Source organism: Halichoerus grypus, chromosome 6 (assembly GCF_964656455.1).
Source record: "Halichoerus grypus chromosome 6, mHalGry1.hap1.1, whole genome shotgun sequence".
Lineage (NCBI taxonomy): Eukaryota > Metazoa > Chordata > Mammalia > Carnivora > Phocidae > Halichoerus > Halichoerus grypus.
The window spans coordinates 139,306,454-139,327,234 of record NC_135717.1 but is presented as its reverse complement, the minus strand read 5'-3'; the positions used below and the strand labels follow the sequence as shown (position 1 = coordinate 139,327,234).

The 20,781-nt window shown below is 35.8% G+C and overlaps 1 protein-coding gene across 8 annotated transcripts in view; it reads right to left on the bottom strand.

Moving 5' to 3' along the window:
* Window positions 1–20,781, bottom strand: part of NAV3 (neuron navigator 3) — a 799,918-nt gene that overhangs the window by 205,306 nt on the left and 573,831 nt on the right. For all 8 annotated transcript variants that reach the window (XM_078076338.1, XM_078076339.1, XM_078076337.1 and 5 more), the window contains one exon: window positions 20,157–20,337. In XM_078076338.1, the coding sequence (XP_077932464.1) occupies window positions 20,157–20,337 (181 nt within the window). The remainder of the gene's footprint in view (window positions 1–20,156; window positions 20,338–20,781) is intronic.

The window sequence follows — 20,781 nt, the reverse complement described above, 5'->3', positions numbered from 1 at the left end:
AACCACCATACATTACATTCATTAGTTTTTGATGTAGTATTCCATGATTCATTGTTTGCGTATAATTCATTTCTTACCTAAAACTTTAAGTAAAATCTACTATAAACTAGAATTAATGTATGCATCACACTCCCCAACCATCAATATCAACTGAGGAAAAGATGTCCATTTCCATGATCTTCAAAGTCACCACATTAAACACCACTTCCCTTCTTTTATCCCCAAGTCTTAATCAGATCCTTCCTTCTAATTTCTTAATTTTCTATTCACAGGATCATCATTTTCTTTAGTCCAATAGGCTTGAAACCTCAGTAGTTGACTCTTCTCTTTTTCCTTTTAATTACTGCAGATATGCAATCAATAGGCTGTCACTCTGATTTAACCTCTACAAATCCATTTGCATTTGTGTTCTCTTCCAATTTCCTTGTTTATTGCACTAACTCAAGCCCCCAACATGTCCCACAATGCCTCTGGCCCCTTTCATTTTTCTTAATCTTCTACTTCGCTCTGCCTCCACACTCAGTAGAAAATCACTATTCTTCCCCACGGTGCTTGTAATACCATAGCCCACATTCAGATTTAGTAAGTTAGTTTCAGTATAGTAACAGAGTAGGTGAGGTGGTATAGCTAATGCAATTTATCAGTAAAACAGACACAAGGGACATGTAGACACAGCTCTGAAGCAAGACGGGGAAGATAAACAGAGTCAGAACACCAATAAACTAGGAATTTTCAAAATATCTGGATTGAGGATTGTGTATTTTTTTCCTGGAAAGATTGTCAAATGAGACTCCTTCTAGCTAATGGGTGGTAAAAATATCAGAAACAAAGCACAAAAGAAATAAATATTTTGAGACTCATTGTGGATTCTACCAAAAAGAAGTATCTGCTCATCTGTCTGGTAAAGTAAATATTAAGGGAATGCTTTTTAGTACCCTAACATGGAAGACAAGAGGAGGAGACTAGAGACAGTCAAATGAATTTTTTAAAAATGAAACTCATCTGCTGTTCAATACACAGAAATATCCAAACTACCATACCTTTCTAATCTACCTTCAGTACAAATTCCCATGTGGAACTATAATATCCATTTATTATAAGGGAAGAAAGCTTCTCAAAGTAAACAGATCCTGAATTTTAACTTATCCATTTTTACTAATTGCCAGAAACTTGCCATTCAAAGTGTTATTCAAAGACCAACAAAACTGGCATCACTTGGAACTTTTTAGAAATACTGAATCTCGGGTCTCATCCCAGAGAATCTGCATTTTAACAGGATTCTGATGCATAATAAAATTGAAAAAGCTGTGCTCTACAGAATACCCACAAATGTCCAATTTCCTTGGAGGAAAAAACCTTGTAGTTTCTAAAGTCAAACAGCATAATCTAAACATCTCGAGTCAGGCCTCATCATCTATCCTGCAGCAGCTTTTGATACTTTTGATATCCACCTTCCAGAAATCCTCATCTCACTTGCTTTCCTAATGCAACATCTACCTCTGCAGCTACTCCTACTTCCCAAGTAACAGTTGACTCACTCTCTCTGCCCCCTCAATTGTTGTACTGCTACCATGAATATTTTCAGAATTGTAATCCTAGGCAACAGCTAATCTACCCCTCTATTCTTTCTATCTCACATCTACATTTTATACTCAATCTCAATCCTAAACTCAGTCTCTTTCCTAATAGTACCTTGAGATCCCCTAAATATTATACCCAGATCTATCATCTAGATTTCTCCCAGATATTACAAAAATGTTCAAAACAACTCATTCTCCTTCTTTCAAACCATCCTCTCTCTCTCTCTCTCTCTCTGACTTGGCTACGTAACTTGAGTGTCACCGTTTTCTCCATTGAACAATATGGAGTTGTTTTGATCATTACCTTTTGCTTTTTTTCCTCCATGTCATCTCTCTCACAGACTCTAATAAGACCTCTTTACTAGTTTCTTTGTTATCAGTCCATTTTTATTCCCAGACAAATCAAATTATTCCTCTCATAGTCAAAAGAATGAACTTTCCCAAGGAAGAATGAATGCCAACCACTTCCTTTGAAATTGCTGTTGACCTCCCCAGTTGTCCACAGGATAAAATCCAAGGCCTGTGATTTGGTTTACAGTACTTCAGTATGTCTCCTCAGACTCTTACAGCCTCATCCTCTCTGCATACCTCCACCCTGTGTTCTCCACTGTCACCACACCTCTGCTCCTTGCATACAGCCTTTTTCCCATGGGTCCATGGCTTTTCCCATAAGGTTTCCTTTATCTGAAATGCTAGTCCTCCTCTTGCCTACATTATAAAATCTTACTGCTAGTTCAAAATCCTGCTCAAATCTCACCTTCTTGTTGAAGCATTTCTCAAGTTTCCCAGAGTTAATTTTGTCCTCCCTGGTCCACAGATCTTAATTCTTCTCTAATTATTAGGTTAAGATGGGAATTTATCATGGTAAATGTCTATGTCCTGAGCAGACTGTTTTGTTTACTAGGACAGGAATTATGTTATGTCCACTTTGCATTCTCAGTTCCTTTCACGGGGTTAGTATGGTTCAATAACTAAATAATTGATTGATATTTATTAAGTAGTATTATCAAAGATATGTTATATTTCCATCTTTTAAGCAAATGGGATTGTTTTAAGAAAGTACTTATCAGAAATATATTAAAGGAACAAAAAGACATTCATCTTCATTGTGTCCTTATTAAGTGACCTGCAGTTTACACTTATTTTCTCATTTATTCCTTATAATAGTCTTGCAAAGGCTACGCTCTATTCCTGACTAGAAATATGAAACTAAAGATTTTAAACATTAATTTATCTGTATACATTATACATATTAAAAATAACAGTAATAAAATTTGACCTTTGGTCTGTTAGATTCTATATAGTTTGTGCTATGTTCTACTATCCTATATCATTTTCTTGCCAACTGATTACTAATTGCAATATTTTAATGTTTCTTTTTCTATTAATTCATTGCCCTGTGGATTTGTGAATATCTCCAAGATGAAGACATCATCATCATCATCATCATCATCATCATCATCATCATTTCAGTACTGTTACAAAAATAGCAACTCCTAGTATCAAACAAATCTACTTCAAAAGATACTCTTTAGCATTCAGATAGATAATAATTTCATTCAATGGATCACTTTATATAGAAATCTAGAATTGGCAATAAGACAATTTGGAAGAGTAAGATACTTTCAGTATCTAAGCAACTCTCCTCAAAAATCTTCCAAGTAAACACTATCTTTTGAATTTTTAAGGAACATTTAATCAGGGCTAGGAAATATGGCACAATAATTATAACCGGCTTCTCCCATGCCCATTTCACAGATGATTAATCAATCAATCAATCAATCACAGAATTCTTTTCTACTAAGCCCTTTGGTAGCTTCAAAATCCATGGCCAGGATTCAAGAAATCCTTATTAATCAAAAGAATTAGAATGAGAACAAAAACTTATTTAAATCTCTTCTTTATTGTCTCATCAAAATATTAAGATTTGAGTGGTTCCATACAGGATTTTTGTAGAAGATTCTATTTCTATTATAATTATTCTAGCAGTGGACTTCCATTTAGAAGTAAAAATTATATAATCTTATTCTTTAATTTTTATTCTTAAAAACCAAATTGGACCCAGACATAAAGCACACATGAATCATTAAAAATCACCAAAACATAATATCTCAGCCTCACACAATCTATAATTCTTTATCTCCATTAGCTACTTCCAAGTTTCTTCTTTTTTTTTTTTTAAGATTTTATTTATTTATTTGAGAGAGAGAATGAGACAGAGAGAGCATGAGAGGGTCAGAGGGAGAAGCAGACTCCCTGCCGAGCAGGGAGCCCGATGTGGGACTCGATCCTGGGACTCCAGGATCATGACCTGAGCCGAAGGCAGTCACTTAACCAACTGAGCCACCCAGGCACCCCAAGTTTCTTCTTAAAAAAATCTCAGTTGAAACAGTTGATATTTGAATTGTCTCAATTTGTGTTTAATTATTATGATAATTAAAAACATTTTTTCTTATTTATTCATTCTACAAATATCCTTATAACACCTACTGTTTGCCCAGGCAAGAATCTGGAGAGCCACAACTTGCTAAGGAATTGGGCCTTTGTCCTGATGCAGTAGGGAATACCGGAAGTTTTGACTGCAGAATAAATGATAAATTCTCAGATTAAAGAGATCCTCTCTTAGATATGTAAAGGAGGAACTGGGGGAGGAAGGAGGTAGGGACATTTAGTAAGACCAAATTTCCCATTTAGGAGACCAAAGGGAAATCACTGCTATAATTCAGGCAACATTTGATGAGGGTCTGAATGAAGACAGAAGTAGAGAAAATAGAAGTAAATGATTAATGAGAGAAGTTATAATGGTAGCTGTAAGAACTGAAGAAGAGGGAAGAATTCTGGATGGCTCCTGGGCCTCTGGCTTGAGTTGCACAGGATAGTTACATAGATGAAGAATAAGAAAAGGAGACTGAACATCCTTGGTATAGTATCTGATGAGAAAATATCAAGACTCGACTTCCAGATTATATCACTAGTCATAGAGTGAATGAAGTAACAGGCTATACTGGCAAGATGGATATTCAGTGGTGAGTAAACCCACCTTTATAGTGGAGCTAAAGTAAAGATCATTTGGTGATCTTATTGTAACGGTTCTCTTATAAAGTACATAAACACTTCTGGCTGTTGAATGAATAAATAAATAAGAAATTGACTTCACGTCCCTAAGGTTTTCAAAGTGGCAGACAGATACAGATATTGTGAAATTTGATTCAGTTTTGTGTTCTATTTATTCTAATAAGCACATATTTATTGATGTAATCAACAAATTAATTAATCATTAACGACTTTTATTGACTGTCTATATGTACTGGCACTGTTCCAGAAAAACTCAATTTGGAAAAATTAGATTTACACATACATGGTTCATGTTTCACTGTGAAACGTATAACCCTTAAAACCATGTATATGAATTCAAACTCCTTTCTAAAAAGTGTAATTTGATATTTAATGGAAACTGAGTTTACCGCAAGCTTGAAAGAAGCAATCTAAAAATATTAGGCAGGGGTGTAAAAGTGGTACATTAATATCTTTCTTTTCTATGCATTATTAAACTAAACTTTCAGTAGTAAAAATCTAGTATATTGGTTTGTAGCACATAATTTAGAGTTGGGCTGCTCTACCTGAATCCCAGCTTTGCTGTTGCTGTTCTCTGTCCCTGTTTCCTCATCTCTTGAATGAGGATGATAACTTTACCTACCTCAACGTTTTTATGGGGCTTAAGCTGTAAATCACTTAGAAGGGTGTCTGGCTTAAATAAGTGCTGTAACAGTTAAAAAGAAAATTCAGAGGGATTCAGATGTACATTTGAGAGTCTCTGAATGAACTAACCCCCCACAGGAAGCTCTATAAATATACCGGTGAATTCAGTACAACATAACTTCCTACGTTTCTCAATCCCTATAATTCCTCTGCTCTCTTGTGCTCAATCTTCCCAACACATCCATTGGTTCTCACCTATCACTTCTGAGGTTACTCTGTTCTTACTCTAAATCCCACAAGCCTGGACCTCTCAGTACAGCAGCTGAGCTTTTAACTCTGGCTCAGTCTCTAGATTTATAATTACTTTGGGACCATGATTTATTGAAAGCAAAGATAATGAAGTCTCCTTCTCCCTCCAGCAGCCCTGGATACTACTCATTCTTCTTGTTTCCTGAACTCAACAGTATGAATCCCTATAGGTCCCAATAGGACATCCATGAAACACCTCTCCCAAAGCAGCATGAACAGGGTGAGATTTTCAGAACCTGTAATTCTCAACTCTGTACATAATCCAAAAAGTGTCTCAAATACAGATTTTAACGAATGTTTTTGTTGTATAATATAATGTATAAAATGTATATATTTTTATATGCTTATAAAATATAGTATATTTACTTTAATATTTCAACCAGAGTTTTGTTTTAGATTTGTACTCTAGATTTCACAACTAATTTGAAAGACAAGGATAAAATGTCTCAAAAAATGAGGCATTCCTCAACAACAACAAAAACAATTTGGTATTCTTCGGTATTCTTCTTGAAGAATACCAAACAAGCTACCATAACTCCGAATATATTGCAAAACAAACAAAAGGAACATTCTCTTGTTCGCTCACTTTACCCATAAGTGTGGTTGCCAGAGTTTTGCTCTGAGACCTCCCTTTTTTGCTCAGCTTTACACTTTTTCCTGAGTAATCTCTTCCACTTCTATTGTTTCAATAAAAAAAACAGGGTTAAACAATGTTCCCATGTCCATATCTCTGGCCCTGACCTCTCTCCTGGGCTCCAGAGCCACACACAAGACACCACCATTTAGAAGTCCCATTGAAATATCAAATTCATGAAGGCCAAAGGTGAACTTTTTTCTCTCCACCTCCTTCTTTTCATCTGTTTCCACTATTACATCATGTTTTTCTTACTGAAATATATCACTATCCAATGAGTCAAAAAAATAAATAAATAAAAACAAAACAAATGTAATGTTTTCTTTCACCCTTATCCCCGAACAGTTCCCAAGTCCATTTTCCTAGTCAGTACCTCATGCCTATTAACGTTACACTGTTCACTTTCCAACCATTTTAGCTGCAGTGCCCTTCCCACTCCTCTCCCCAAAGCCCATCTTTCCTCTACCCTGTCACCAAGGTTGTGTTCCTAAGTTATAAATGGCATCATTTTTCTTCTGCTAAAAAAATCTCCAAGACAATTGTCCTTTATGTTCAAGAAATGAGTCCCAGCTCCTAGACATAACATCCAAAGCCTCCATAAATTGGCCTTGGCCTACTTCTCTAGTCTTATCTCTCATAATACCCCGGGGCAATTTAAACATAGAGCTATCATAAATTCCTTAACACCCCTTTCATTAAGAGGTGAAATCTTTGTTCCACTCATACTCTTCTTGAATCTGGGTGGGCTTGTCATCCCATCAACCAGTAGGTCACCATGTAAGAAGGACAACGTTCTTGTGACTGCCATGTTGGAGAAACTTTGTGTAGTCACTATTCCAGCTAAGCTGCCAGACACATTGAGTGAAAAAGTCACCATGTCAATGGATTCTCTAGCCATACATATTTTGCCTCCCAGAAGTTTGTGACACCTCAGCCTCTCCACCCTCCCCTGTGGAAGTCCCAAACACAGAGACAAGCCATTTCCGGCTGGGCCCTGTCTGACTCCGAGGCTCACAAAATCCATGAGTAAAATCAAATGGTAACTGTTTTGCACAACTATATCTGGGATATTTTTTGGAACCAGCAATGGATACTCAGAACGCACTTGTACTTACGCTTTTTCCTTGTCCAAATACTTAGAATTTCCTGAATGTAAATGGCATTTAATTCATCAGTGCCCTCATCTAGGCTCTTTCCTCTAACTGCGGTCACTGGGTAACTCTGTTGGATTAGTTAGCATACCTGATTGAACTATCTGTTTAAGTATCTAGGTCTTCTATTACATTGTCAGCAATTTGAATGGTAAAAACATCACCATATCTCAACCAAACATCTAGCATAATTCTTGGCACACAGTGGGGGCTGGATCTTTATTTGTTGAAAGGTCACAGCTGAACTTTCAAATCACCGATGAAAAACAACACTGGGCTCTAATGTAATATATGAAGAATCATTAGGAACAATATAGCCTTTCATTAAAATATGTCATTTCATTTCCATATGGTACTCATTGACTGCACAGTGATTGACTCATCAAAACATAAAAATGAGGCACAAAATAGTTATTCTTAAAGTGTATGTACTTAATACAAGTATAATTGAATAAACTATGTTTATCAGAACAAGATAGAATCTAAAGGCAATTTTTCGTCTATGTAGGTTCTTCTAACTCCTCATCTAAATTAAGAAATTGTAATAGGAAATTATTTAGAACACCCTTCATTCTTCTCTTGTCCATTTACCAGTAAGTATTAGAGTCACACAAACATGTTATGAGTAGAAATCCCTACACAGAATCCCTCTACAGTCAGACATTTAGTACTTTTGACTCCCAAAGAAAGAAGAAAACATGCTTCATCATAACATCACATTTGTCCTTTTAATAGCACTATTCTCAAGGAACCAAGGAGGAATACAAAGAAATCACAAAATAGGAGGTAAAAAATTTCTTGGCTATGTGGACAATTTATACATCTCAATTGTACTTTTATTGGTACCATGTTAAAAAGGTAGAAATTATCTCCTCCCAAATACACTGAAAATAGCTTGAGAGAAAATTAGGAAGAGGTTACCCAACACATACTATACTTAAGTATATGGGAAGAAAGTCTTAAAAGATGTTTAGACAAAATAACAAATACAACAAAATAACAAGTTTTAAAGATAGTAAAGCACATCCACTAATATTTTAAGACTGAGATGGATTGAAATATATTTCCTTGTATATCCTATAATTGCTAAGAGTAGATATAAAATCATACATTCAGAATTAAGATCCAAAGAATTCTCTGAACCAAATTCTTCCTTGAATGTAAAGATTTTCCCCTTTGTAGGATCCTTGTGCAATGTTATAAAAAGATAACTGGCATCTAATAGCTCTAAGAAAGAGGGAGGTGTTCAACCGCTTCTGCAAAAATATGTTTTGCACCTCAAAACCAAATATGTTCCTTCAAAAATATTTAAGATGTTTCACAACAGCAATATGCGCATCAGAGTATGTGATAAAAATACTCTGTCCCTATACTTAAATTTTGCTGAGACTTCACTGAAAACAGTTATTGCCTAATCCATAAATGAGTCAGAAACAGCTTTCATCCACATGTGTTTCTTTTTAGTAGCTGGGTGGCTGAAATATCATCCTGATTATATGTGAGACAGGTTACTGTGATAACTTATCCTATTAGTGAAATATGGTATGTAAATATATTATAACCTCTGTGTTGTCTTAAATTTCATCTGACAGTTAATAAGGCCACCTGCATGGTCTGTTTTTGTGGGATCTCAAAACAGTAACTAAAGAGGGAGATGCCTGCGTAAGATATTACTGCATCAGTCTCATGCTCTTTTAGGAACACAGAACTTCAAGATAAAGGGCAACTCAGGAAACCAGGCTCATATTTCTCTCACAATCTTACCATAAATGAAATTTTCTAACAATGCTTTTACTTACACATAGCTCAAAGCATTACTCTGCTCCATGGACTGTTTTTAATTTATAATTTTCTTAGTAAAACTGTATCACAATAAATTGAGTGCTCCATTCCAAAAGATCATTTTAATGCAACCACCAAATACATACATACATACATACATACAAACATACATACATACCACACCTGAACCCTGAATACCAGTAGACAAAGCTGTTTTGTTAAGCTAAACATTTAAACAAGCTTTGGTAAAGACTATCCTGATTAGTGAAAAGTCCGAATTATTTAGTACTTCTAAAGACAAGAAGTGTTGTAGTAAGCACAAAATATGTTAACAACTATTTCTTAGTACACATGTTCCTGAAAATGGCCTTTAATTATTATACTTATAAAATAATTATATAAATGCATGTCTATACAGTGTTTGAAGGTCTATGAAAAATCTATTTTATAGAGTCCTTATAATTGGACTATTCTCAATTTACTGCAAAGCAAATGTAATCATCAATGCATTCAGTTTCGTGTTAATAAGGAGTGGTTGGGGTCTCAAAACATCTCTGATGGTGAGCTTTGGCCTAGAGTCTGCCAGGAAGGGAAGGCTGATTTTGTTTACACATCTTTTCAGACTGAGAAGTCAATCAGAAAGGGACAGACTGTGGGGGTCGTCAGAAGTGGAAGCTCAGGAAACAGAATGCTAAGAGGCAAATGTTGACAGTGTGCTTTATGATGAAGAGAGACCCTAGACCAATGGTTAAAGTCTCATAGGTGAGACTATCTCAGCTGCAGAAATGTTACAAGTCCCCAAAATCCAATTCTGTGCTCACCCTGTCATCCCCTGATTATTATTTGGTTTTCTATGTAGCTCTGACCACAAGAAAATAGTTCAGTGGTCATACTGACATGATTATTATAGTTAATGTAACAGTTGCATTTTCTATTGTTAAGTCAGTAAGTGGAATGCAGTCTTTAGTGGAAAACAGATTAATATAAAGTAATTTCATATGGCATAAGATTGGAGGTATAAAAATCAAGTCTACATTGTCAGTGCTCTATTTGAGAAGAAAGTGCACCATCCATACAAAACTAAATAGAGCCCAACAATGTCTAGTGCTTGGGAGACAATATTCATAAAATGTATTAGTCTCCTGAGTCATTGTAATGATACACAAATCACATTTTGGTTGTTTTAAGAGCAAATTATGAAACACTAACCATTGTTTTACATAGACATTTATGTCAAAAAGCACAAGTCTTAACTTCTAAATTAGTAGTCAAATACTTTAAAATGTATAATATATTCTCCCAATTCCATTAAAAAGATAGAGTATAATTATGATGTTTTTATTTTCTACCTGGAGAAATTAGGTTCAGTTAATTGATTTTTATTTTTTTAAAGAAGAAAAGGAAGTTATCAGAACCAAAAATGATTCTGCCCATGCCTTCTGAGACAAATTCACGTTATTCTCTTTTTCCTAATGTGACACCATTAACATGTTGAAAAGGGAATAATTAAGGTTTAAGTTCACAATAGCAAGAATAACAGGATAGAGGACAAGAGACATCAATAGACAAGAGACTTCAACAGACTTTGAAAAACTGAAAATAAATGGAGTAGAGTTAATGGAGAACACATAGGAAGAGAAGTTTCATCCTAGTGTACACATGAAGGAAGGTTTCAGTCTAGAAAAATAAGGAGGGAAGCTGGACTAGGAAATTGCAGATTAAATGAAGGGACTATAAAAAGATTAATCAAATATCCCTCTCAGTCACTACCAATGACCACTCTATGACCAGATATAAACAAACCAATTCATTAACCATCCAAACAAACAAGAAGCAATTTTAACTACAATAACTGAATAATCCCGGAAAAATGATGCTGGTATAGACAGGTTCCTCAATATACCTGGACTGATCCCTCTAAAGCATCATTGAATGATTGCATTCAAACAAATATCAACTTTCAATAGACATCAAGAAAGGCCTTGAACAGGAAAGAATCACAGTAGATGTCCTGATTCTGCAGAACATATTTCTAATAGCCATTATGTAAACACTCCATTGGTTTGAAAGCTTTTGGAATCAATCCGTACAAAATAGAATGTAAATCATATGAAGCTTAATTTTTAAAAAATGCAGATGACAGAGGTTGGAAATTGTTAGGGGACGGGGGGCGGGGGGGAGAAACAGAAATGCTAATAGCCATATTTTATAATACAGAATGCCAAGAGATATTCTACAGTTGACTCAGAAAGAAACAAGGATGTCATTTCATTATATAAAGTTACAAAGTTAACCAATAAAAGAACTAAAAAGAGTGAAATTTAACTATGTTAGTAGCACTCCGAGAAAGACCTGTCCATATACCACTGACCACCTCTAATTCCTCCCTCCCATTTTCCAGTGAACAGATTCTAATCAAGTTACCACAGCAACTACTCCACTGGAGTAGCTCTCATCAAAGTCTCCAGTGTGAAATCCGTAAGTCAGACCTCAGTGTGCACCCTACTTACGTGCAACATTTGATGCACTTAAGTCCTGAAGGTCGGTAGATAATGGTTAGAAACACAAACTCTGTAGCCAGATCGTCTGGATTAAATTTACAGATTAGTCGCCAGGAAACTTCATGCAATCTAACTGGCATTTCCATTTCCAGTTTGTTTTTTGTTTTGTTTTGTTTTGTTTTGTTTTTAAATTTGAAAACCAGGATTACTAATGATACCTACCTCATAGGGTTGCTGTGAGGAATTAAAGAATATGTATATAAAGTACTTAGAATGGTAACTGAGGCTACATATAAATTATTATTGCTCTCCACCTTCTCCTTAGAACTCTTCCTTCACTTGCTCTCCAGGCAAACAAGTTCTGGTTTTCTTCTGACTCTACAGGCTGTCCTTTTTTGAGTTTCCTCTAGGAGTTCTTGCTATCATCCATTGTCTCAACACAGGTGGGCTCCCGACCCAAGTCCTCATCTTCTTCTCCCCATCTATACACAGATTTTTGGTGACTTTATCATCTCTAGTCTTATAGTTTTTATTATTTCTATATGCTTGTATCTCGAGAATTTTTGTCTATAGCCTTCACTTGTCCCTTAAACTCCAGTCTTGCAATTCCCATTGCCTTCTTAGTCTTTCCACTTGGATATACCTAGTAGACATCATAAAATTGACACGTCTGTAAGTAAATATTTGACCTTCTCCATACCAAACCCGCTCTTCCCACATTCTTTCCCTTTTCAGTAAATGGAAACATCATCTTTCCAAAGAAGAGTCTCCTCTCTGTTTACCAATCCCACAGCAAGTCTGGCAGCTAATTCTACTGATATTGCCTTCAAAATATATTTCAAACTGACCTTCCTCTCTCTGTTTTCCGTATGGTACTCCAAGCTTTTCTCCATGACTCCTTGTTTTCACCTTTTCCCCACTACAATCTATTCCCAACAGAGCAGCCAGAGTGACCCCTTGATTTTTTATACCTGTTTATGTTCCTCCTATGGTATATGGTAACTTCCCAACCCTCCTGGAGTAAAATCCAACATCCTTGTAATAGCAACAGGGTCATATTAGTGTCTCCCTGCTCTTGGTCTGAATTAATCCTACTCTTCTCCTGCCTCCTTCCCTCTGATCCATCCCAACTGTGGTATTTCCTCTTCTTAAAATAAACCAGACAGGCTCCACACTCAAGGTCTCAGCTCTTGTCTCCAACAGCCTGAAATTCTCTCCCACAAGATAACCACAACCGCTAGTTCTCTCACCTCCTCTCCTCAAGATCATCAGACTGAGGACTTTCTCAGAACCCTATTTAAATTTGCAGGAATATGGCTTCTACACATTGTGTTTCCTTCTTTTCTGGTTTATTTTTCTCCACCATCAGCTGTCCAGTTAGTGATACATATTTTAATATTTTATTGTCTCCCATCACTAGGATGGAAGCTTCAAGAGGGCAAGAATTCCTTAATCTCTTTTGTCCTCAACTATATCTCTAGTGCCTGGAAGAGTGCCTAGAACATACTAAGTGCTTAATCAATATTTGTTGAATACATTAATGGGGGATGGGAAAGATGGGGAGTGTATGAACCAAAAGATAATGATCAAATTAATGAATAAAAACTAGAGGCAGAAGTATTTTATTTGGCTACATGGGAATAACTACTAAAGGAAATAAGTAATACTACTAAAATAATTAAAGGGGTTACCTCTGTGTACCTAGACCGGGCACGAAAAGGTCTGAGCATTAGGCTGTTATTTTTAATAATGAGGACATTATTATTTTGCATTACTTTTATATATTTAATAAAAGTTAGAAGTGGAATGGACAGAACTGATCAGAGAAAGAGAGAAGGGAGGGACCAGGGATGAGGCTGATTTGAGGTTTCTAACATGGGTCAATATATTTCATTATACATGTGACATGATCTTAAAGGGGGTGGAAGGTAAAGTGAAAGTAGCCGGGATGAGTGTCTATTACATGCTAAGCGTTACACTATGGAGGCACTTTATACATGAATTACTCTCTGAGGTCTTCTCAATACCCTCTTGAGGAAGTTATCTCCATTCCAATAGTAGAGGTAACAACACTGGTATTCGAACAGGTTAAGATCATTTGCCCAATGCCGCACCACTGGGAATTGGCAGGCAGACTTTAAACCCATGTCTGCCTGACTCTAAAATAACCAAGACCATATAGATGCTGCTTCATCTATAACAACAGAAGTATGAGTAGTTGTCAAGCTTTTTAAATGGTGAAATAAAAGCACAGAATATAAGCAAAGTGTGTATATTGTGTATATACGTTCTTTTAATATTACGCCCTGTTGGTTTCCTAAATCAGGCAAAAATTGAAGGGTAATTTCTTTCCCTTCAATTATTTCTCTCTAGGAAAGAAAAAGTCCTGCTTTAAAAAAAATTCATAAATGTCCTTTGTGTTTTGTTTTGTTTAAAGTTTAATTGATTCACTGACTTTTTTGAAGAGCACACTATAGGCCACAACACAGAGCTGAGTTAAGAAACTAATTGAAGCCAGGTTCATAAGGGCTTAAATTACCAGAGCCTTCCTGTCATCTTAAATTAAACTTCCTTATATACTTTGCAAGATTTATAACCCCAGGCTGAAAAGCTGTAAACCGTCCCAGTTTCTGAGTGAATCCCCCAGAAGGAAATGATGTTTCCTGGAAAAGAGAAAGGCAAATATCCTTAATGGGAAGAGGGTTCCAAGAGCAATGTGTGTGGCAGGGGTCACGGGAACCTTGGCAAGGGGCTGCAGGGGGAATGGAAAAGTCACTCAAAGAACATGTGTCCACAGATTTTGCTATTTGACTTGCAAGTCCTAACTGAGCAAGTTCATCTAAACTGCAAGTGGACGCATATTTGATTTTCTCCTACAAATGAAAAGCAGAAGGGCAAATGATCATCTGTGGAAATCATAATCTCCCAAATTCTCAAAATAGCTGTTATTATAGACTTATCGACATCACTGCCTTTCATGTTTCTATGCCCTACGCAATTTCTTACCTGCCTCTACCTTTATAGTCAATTTCTTTTCTTTTTTACATGTTTTCTTTTTATAAAACATAAAAATATTTGTCATGCAATTCAATAATCCCTATTTGTGAGTTGGTAAAATTCACTATTTAATAACAGGAAGGAAAGTTATTTAATAGTCTGGAGAACAATTAAGCTAAAAGGTCTACATTTTAAGGAAAAACCTCTCTTTAGTAAAGCTTTTAGCAAATAAAAATCATCATTTTTTTCAAATACCATTATGATGACACCTCATATATAACTGAATGGTACATAAGAAAAATGAATTTTCATTATATAATTTTCTTTCACTATAATGATTTACCTGATATTCTCAGGAAAATTATCCATTCATGACATGCATTCTGCTCACTGTTGGTTGGTCTCATGTGCCAGGCATTGTGTAAGATTTTGGTGAAATTAAACTTCCTGTTACCTTTGATGTCAACTAGAACTTTCATTGTCAAAATTCAACACATGGAAAAGTATGATGAGCAGAAATACCCTGAATGCTCAAACCATATTTACTGATCAAATGAATTTTGAGTTGGAAAATATAGCATTCGTTTCTACTTTGTTTTCTAGAATAAGAAATAATACTTCCCCATCTCCTAGTTAATACTTAGAAAAAATAACTATGATTTCAACTCCTAAAAAAGATTTTTATCACTTTATATTAAAATATTTTTCACATTTTCCCAGTTGGTTGAAGAAAGGGCCTTTAATCTATTTTTTTTTTAAGTTTCTTTCTTCCTTCCTCCCTCCCTTCTTTCCTCCCTTCCTTCCTTACCCATCCATCCACCCATCCATCCATCCATCCTTCCTTCCTTCCTTCCTTCCTTCCTTCCTTCCTTCCTTCCTTCCTTCCTTCGGTTTAGAGGGAGAGAGTGCACGTGTACACACACATGATGGGGGGGTGCAGAGGGAGAGGGAGAAAGAGAATCTTTTTTTTTTTTTTAAAGATTTTATTTATTTGACAGAGAGAGAGACAGCCAGAGAGGGAACACAGCAGGGGGAGTGGGAGAGGGAGAAGCAGGCTCCCGGCTGAGCAGGGAGCCCGATGCGGGGCTCGATCCCAGGACCCCGAGAATATGACCGGAGCCAAAGGCAGACGCTCAATGACTGAGCCACCCAGGCACCCCGAGAAAGAGAATCTTAAGCAGGTTCCACACACAGCATGGAGCCCAACTAGGGGCTCAATCTCACAACCCTAAGATCATGGCCTGAGCTGAAATGAAGAGTCAGGTGCTTAACTGACTGAGCCACCTAGCTGCCCTATCTACCATTTTCAAAATAAAAAGTAAAACCAGAAAAAAATATGAGGAACTAGCTTTTATTTATATTAAATAAATGTAAATAGGATGTTTTACATTATGTAACCCAGCAAAGATCTTTAATCTTTACTCATGTGAAATCCTTCCAAAGATCATGGACAGAGAAATTTAATTTTTTATGTTAAATATATTCAAATTTTTGAGAATTGAAGACTTGATTAATCAAATCTTTATCACTCCAGATACAACCAAGGATTCCCTGTGAAGGATTTAAGAAATTTAGAATCTGAGTTCCAGTTTTATTTTAATAAAGATACTACAAGTGGATAATTCCAGTAATAATAATAAGAATCTCCACTGTATACCATTTTGAAACTCACTGGAGTTCAATATCATGACCATCCCCAAATCAAGAACATATTTATTCTACAAATTTTATAAATACACACAATTTTCACTATGAATTACTTACAATTGTAACTATGCATCTTCCTACTTAAAATTGGAAGCAGTCTTAACACAGATTTGTTAATTCTTACATTATTGTTTCAGAAAAAATTGTTGAAAATTGTGTGTAAGGTTCTGTGCTTATCCCTTTGGCTATACCAGTGATTAAAATATATTAAAAAATAAAAATAAAACATAAAAAAATACTGCTGTACTAATAATAGTGCCTACCTTTTACAGGGAAATGGCAATAATAAATAATGAATATAATAAACAAGTACATTGAAATTAAAGGTTGATTAAAGTAAGAAAAAAGAAAAAAGTATGGCAAAGTACAGTGAGGAGTGGACATGGGCAGCCTATAGTGTTAAAATGGTCTTAGTCAAGGTAAACATCAGTGAGAAGGTAGCATGTGAGCTGTAGACTTGAAGCAGGTAAGAGATTTAGCCAAGCAGCTAGCAGACAGAGTATTCCAAGCAAAGGAATCAGCAAGAGCGCATCTCTTAAGGTGGGAGCAAGCCTGGGCTATTTGAGACCATTGCAAGGCTTTGAGCAGAGAGTATCATGTGCCCAGTATGTTCAAAGTGTTTTATATTGTAGTGACTCTAGGGAACCTAAAAACAACCTCATGAGATCGATGCCATTTTTTATTCTCTTTCAACAAATGAGAACACTGAAGCACCGAGAGGTCAGGCAAGTTGCCTGAGGCCCCACAATTAGGAAGTGGTGAAATTCAGATCCAAGTGCAGGAAGTTTGATTCCAGAGGCAAACTTTGAATAACTAGAGTTCTAGTTGACACTGGAACAGGACACACACACACACGCAGGTATGTTCTCGTGTATATGCACTTACATACCCACAAACATATATACACAAGAGTGGAGAAAAAGCTGAGAAACCAGAAAAGGAGTGTTTGTTACCCACACTCTATTTCTCTTGATCCATGTTTTATTTTCTCTCTTGTGTACTTGTTAACCTTTAGGTCTAAGTGTCTGTTTAAATGAAAGATATTTCAAATGACTGAAAACATTTGGAGTTATTTGCAAAATAGCAAAACCAAGATAGAAATTCTTAATGTATAAAATAAATATTGTGGGAATATATACAGTTATACCAATTTATTTTAAATAAAAAGAACAAAACAAAACTCTGATTGAACTGAAACCATGTGTCCTTAAAATTTTTTATGAGTTGACAGAGAAAAATATAAGAATATTTTCTGGCTCAATATCCAGAATAATATAGCAACCAGTCATTTAAGCTATTTAATTGGGAAGAGCTTTAGAATTAACAGAAAGGCTTCATAAATCATGATTTATGACTCACATCTCAAGCAAATGAAGATAAATGTGTCACTGGGTTATTTTTTTCTGCATTAATTATGTTGGTTTTACTATGTAGACATAAAGTAAACATCCTTTCTTATGTATATTCTCACTATGGGCTTTTGAAAAATACTTAACATACGTTGATTGTTGTATGTAAGTCCACATAAATTCTAATTCATAGGCTATTTCCCTATACCAAATCTATATAAATGGAAATAAGTATTAATGTTTGAAATATAATATTCTCCAAGACAGATAATAAATTCTATTAAAATGAAGACGAGTAGCCCCTCTACATCAGGGTCATAACTACTATATTTAATACAGCAAGTACTCCACATTATAAATTCATTATCAGTCTACAAAGCAATTAAAAGTAATTAAATTTATCACAAGAAAAATTCTTTAAGAGTCTACCTCAGTCTTAAAGGACACTGGTGAAAAGAATACTTTTCAAAACCTTCCGATGAAGGTATAAAATTACCATGCCTACTACATAGGGCTTTATATTTTTAAATAAAATATCGTTCCATAACAGCCATGCATATCTAGCAAGAATGAGAAAAACAATCTCCCCAGAAGGGTCATAACCACTGAGAAATTCTGGGCAAGAAATTCCACATGGCAGATACAGAAATAGAATGAGGTAAAGTAAAGACAAATGATACTCCGTATCACTTCCAGAGTTAACATGTTTTGTACAATACCACTTAACTTCCTATGTTTTTTCAGCTACTATTCTTGCTTCTTGTCCATTCAAATAACTTAAACCAAACTTTAGGAAATATTATTTCTGGCAGTTTTCAAAATCTAGATCTCTTTCTACCAACCATCTCCCCCAAATAATAAATAAATAATTAAAAGAGCTATTTCCTCCCCCCCATTCTTAAAGAAATCGAAAGAACTTCCCCTGTACAGAATTTTGTTTTCACTTTGACTTCTGTACAATTTCACTTACATCACAAAAAGCCAGGAAGAGCTTTAAGAACAAAAGCATATCTGCATTACTGAGTAATGAGAAACATCTTTTATCACTCCCTGAACTATGTAGTATACCCTATATTTTTGATAAAATTACAGTTTTTCTTTATTGACTTAATAATTCATTAGTGAGTCAAATCCGCCAAAGGAAATAGAGTTTACATGGTCATACAGAGAAAAGAAGTATTGCTTAATATGAAGAAAGGGCTGGTTGACAGATGAAAGAGAAGAGGATTTCTGAACTGTTGAATATTTGACAATAAGTGGTGGGGGGGGGAAGGTGGTATGTGAATGTAATTTGGAATTTTACTCTAACTTTGTGAGTCAATACTAAATACCCAAAACAAACTCAGGGTAAACTGAGTGTTACTAGGTTTCAGGATTGCCTTCTTAAGATGGAAAAAGTTAAATATTTACATCTGTTTGATACGTATATATACTCTTAAAGATGATGAGTATTTGCATATTGAACATTCTCCCTCCAAAGGAAAAACAATCAGCTATTTACACAATAGAGCAAATGACCCAATATCCTGGTCATTGGTGAGGAACAAATGAGCAGCATGCATGAAACTTGTTAACTTCATTTCATTCTGTGATCATTTTTTGATGTGTCAACTTAGCTAGGTTTATTGGGTCCCACTTGTTCAATCAAACACTAATCTAGGTGCTGCTGAGAAAGTATTTTGTGGATGTGGTTAAAGTCCACAGCAGCTGACTTTAAGTAAGGGAGTTTATCCTAGATAATCTGGGTAGGTCTGATTCCCCACTTGAAAGGTCTTAAAGGCAAGATGGAGGCTTCCTTGAGAGAAGAAATTCTACCTGATTATAAAAGTTTTGGCTCATGCTGAGAGAGTTTCAGCCTGCCCTTCTTGCTGGGCTGCCTTTAGGATTTCAGACTTGCCTAGCAAGTCCCCACGATCATGTAAACCAATTCTTCACAATAAATCTCTTAATCCCTTCCCGGTTCTGCTTCTCTGGTTGAACCCTGACTGATATAATTCCAAATTGGAAAACAGCACTAAGGGCAGAGGGAAGGAATTTGCCATGATTTGTCAGCACCCCACCCCAGGCTGTGTCTACGATGCACCAACAGACTCAAGTCAGATGGACACATACTCAATAGCACATTCTAAATAATCTGCAGAAGGAAACAATTGTGCCACGTCACTCACAAGAAAGACATTTCACACACTTTGATACAAACCACAATCATCTTTAGAAAACAAACACAAATATTTCACCTTAAATTAATAAAGGCTGCTCATCCAACCAAAAGAAAAAGTGGTCTTAATTTCTACAACATCGGTCAAATTACATCATAACACTGATGCGACTACATAAATATGTTTTCCAATCTCACAAACAGTAAGTTGTTAAAAAAAAAAAAAAACAACAACAATTTATATCCAGACAAGTTAATTTTACACACATGCCCTGCTTCCTGTCCTTACCTGGACTGCATATCTTGGGTTTTGGCCTGACTGGCTTCTGCCTGAGGGGAGGCGTGGCTCACTCGCTGCTGAAGCTCCACCAGAGACTGGTAATACTGTTGCTGATGGTGTTGTTGCTGCTTGTAGCGAGACAAACTGAAAAACAGCCCTAGAATGGCTTTTAAGTTTCCATTTCTTATTTCTGTATCAAAGGGAAAATATAAAAACAGTAACATATGAAATGAATGCGGTTTTCCTTTTTACTTATTTATTTTTTTTACAAATGCAATTCCAGTTGCCATTCTTTAGACCAAATCTGTGAAGATAGAAATGCACCTCAAGTCTCGCAGTCACAGGTTCAAGCAAATCTGAATTTCTGAAGCGTGATAACATTTCCAAATAGCCTGGAGCTTCAGGGACAGAGTGATGGGAAAGAAGGTAGAACAAAACTTGTACGAGCAATGGTCTTTGCTGATCCTCAACTGCGATTTTTCTAGAGTTTGCTTCTTCCTGGAAATGGATGGGCTCTCTGTCCTGCACTAATCATTTGATTCAGCATTCTGCTTCCCTCACAAATACACAGCTGTTACCAACACAGTGATGGCTATGAACTGGAGAAAGCAAGCCACTTAAATGTTGGTTGTCC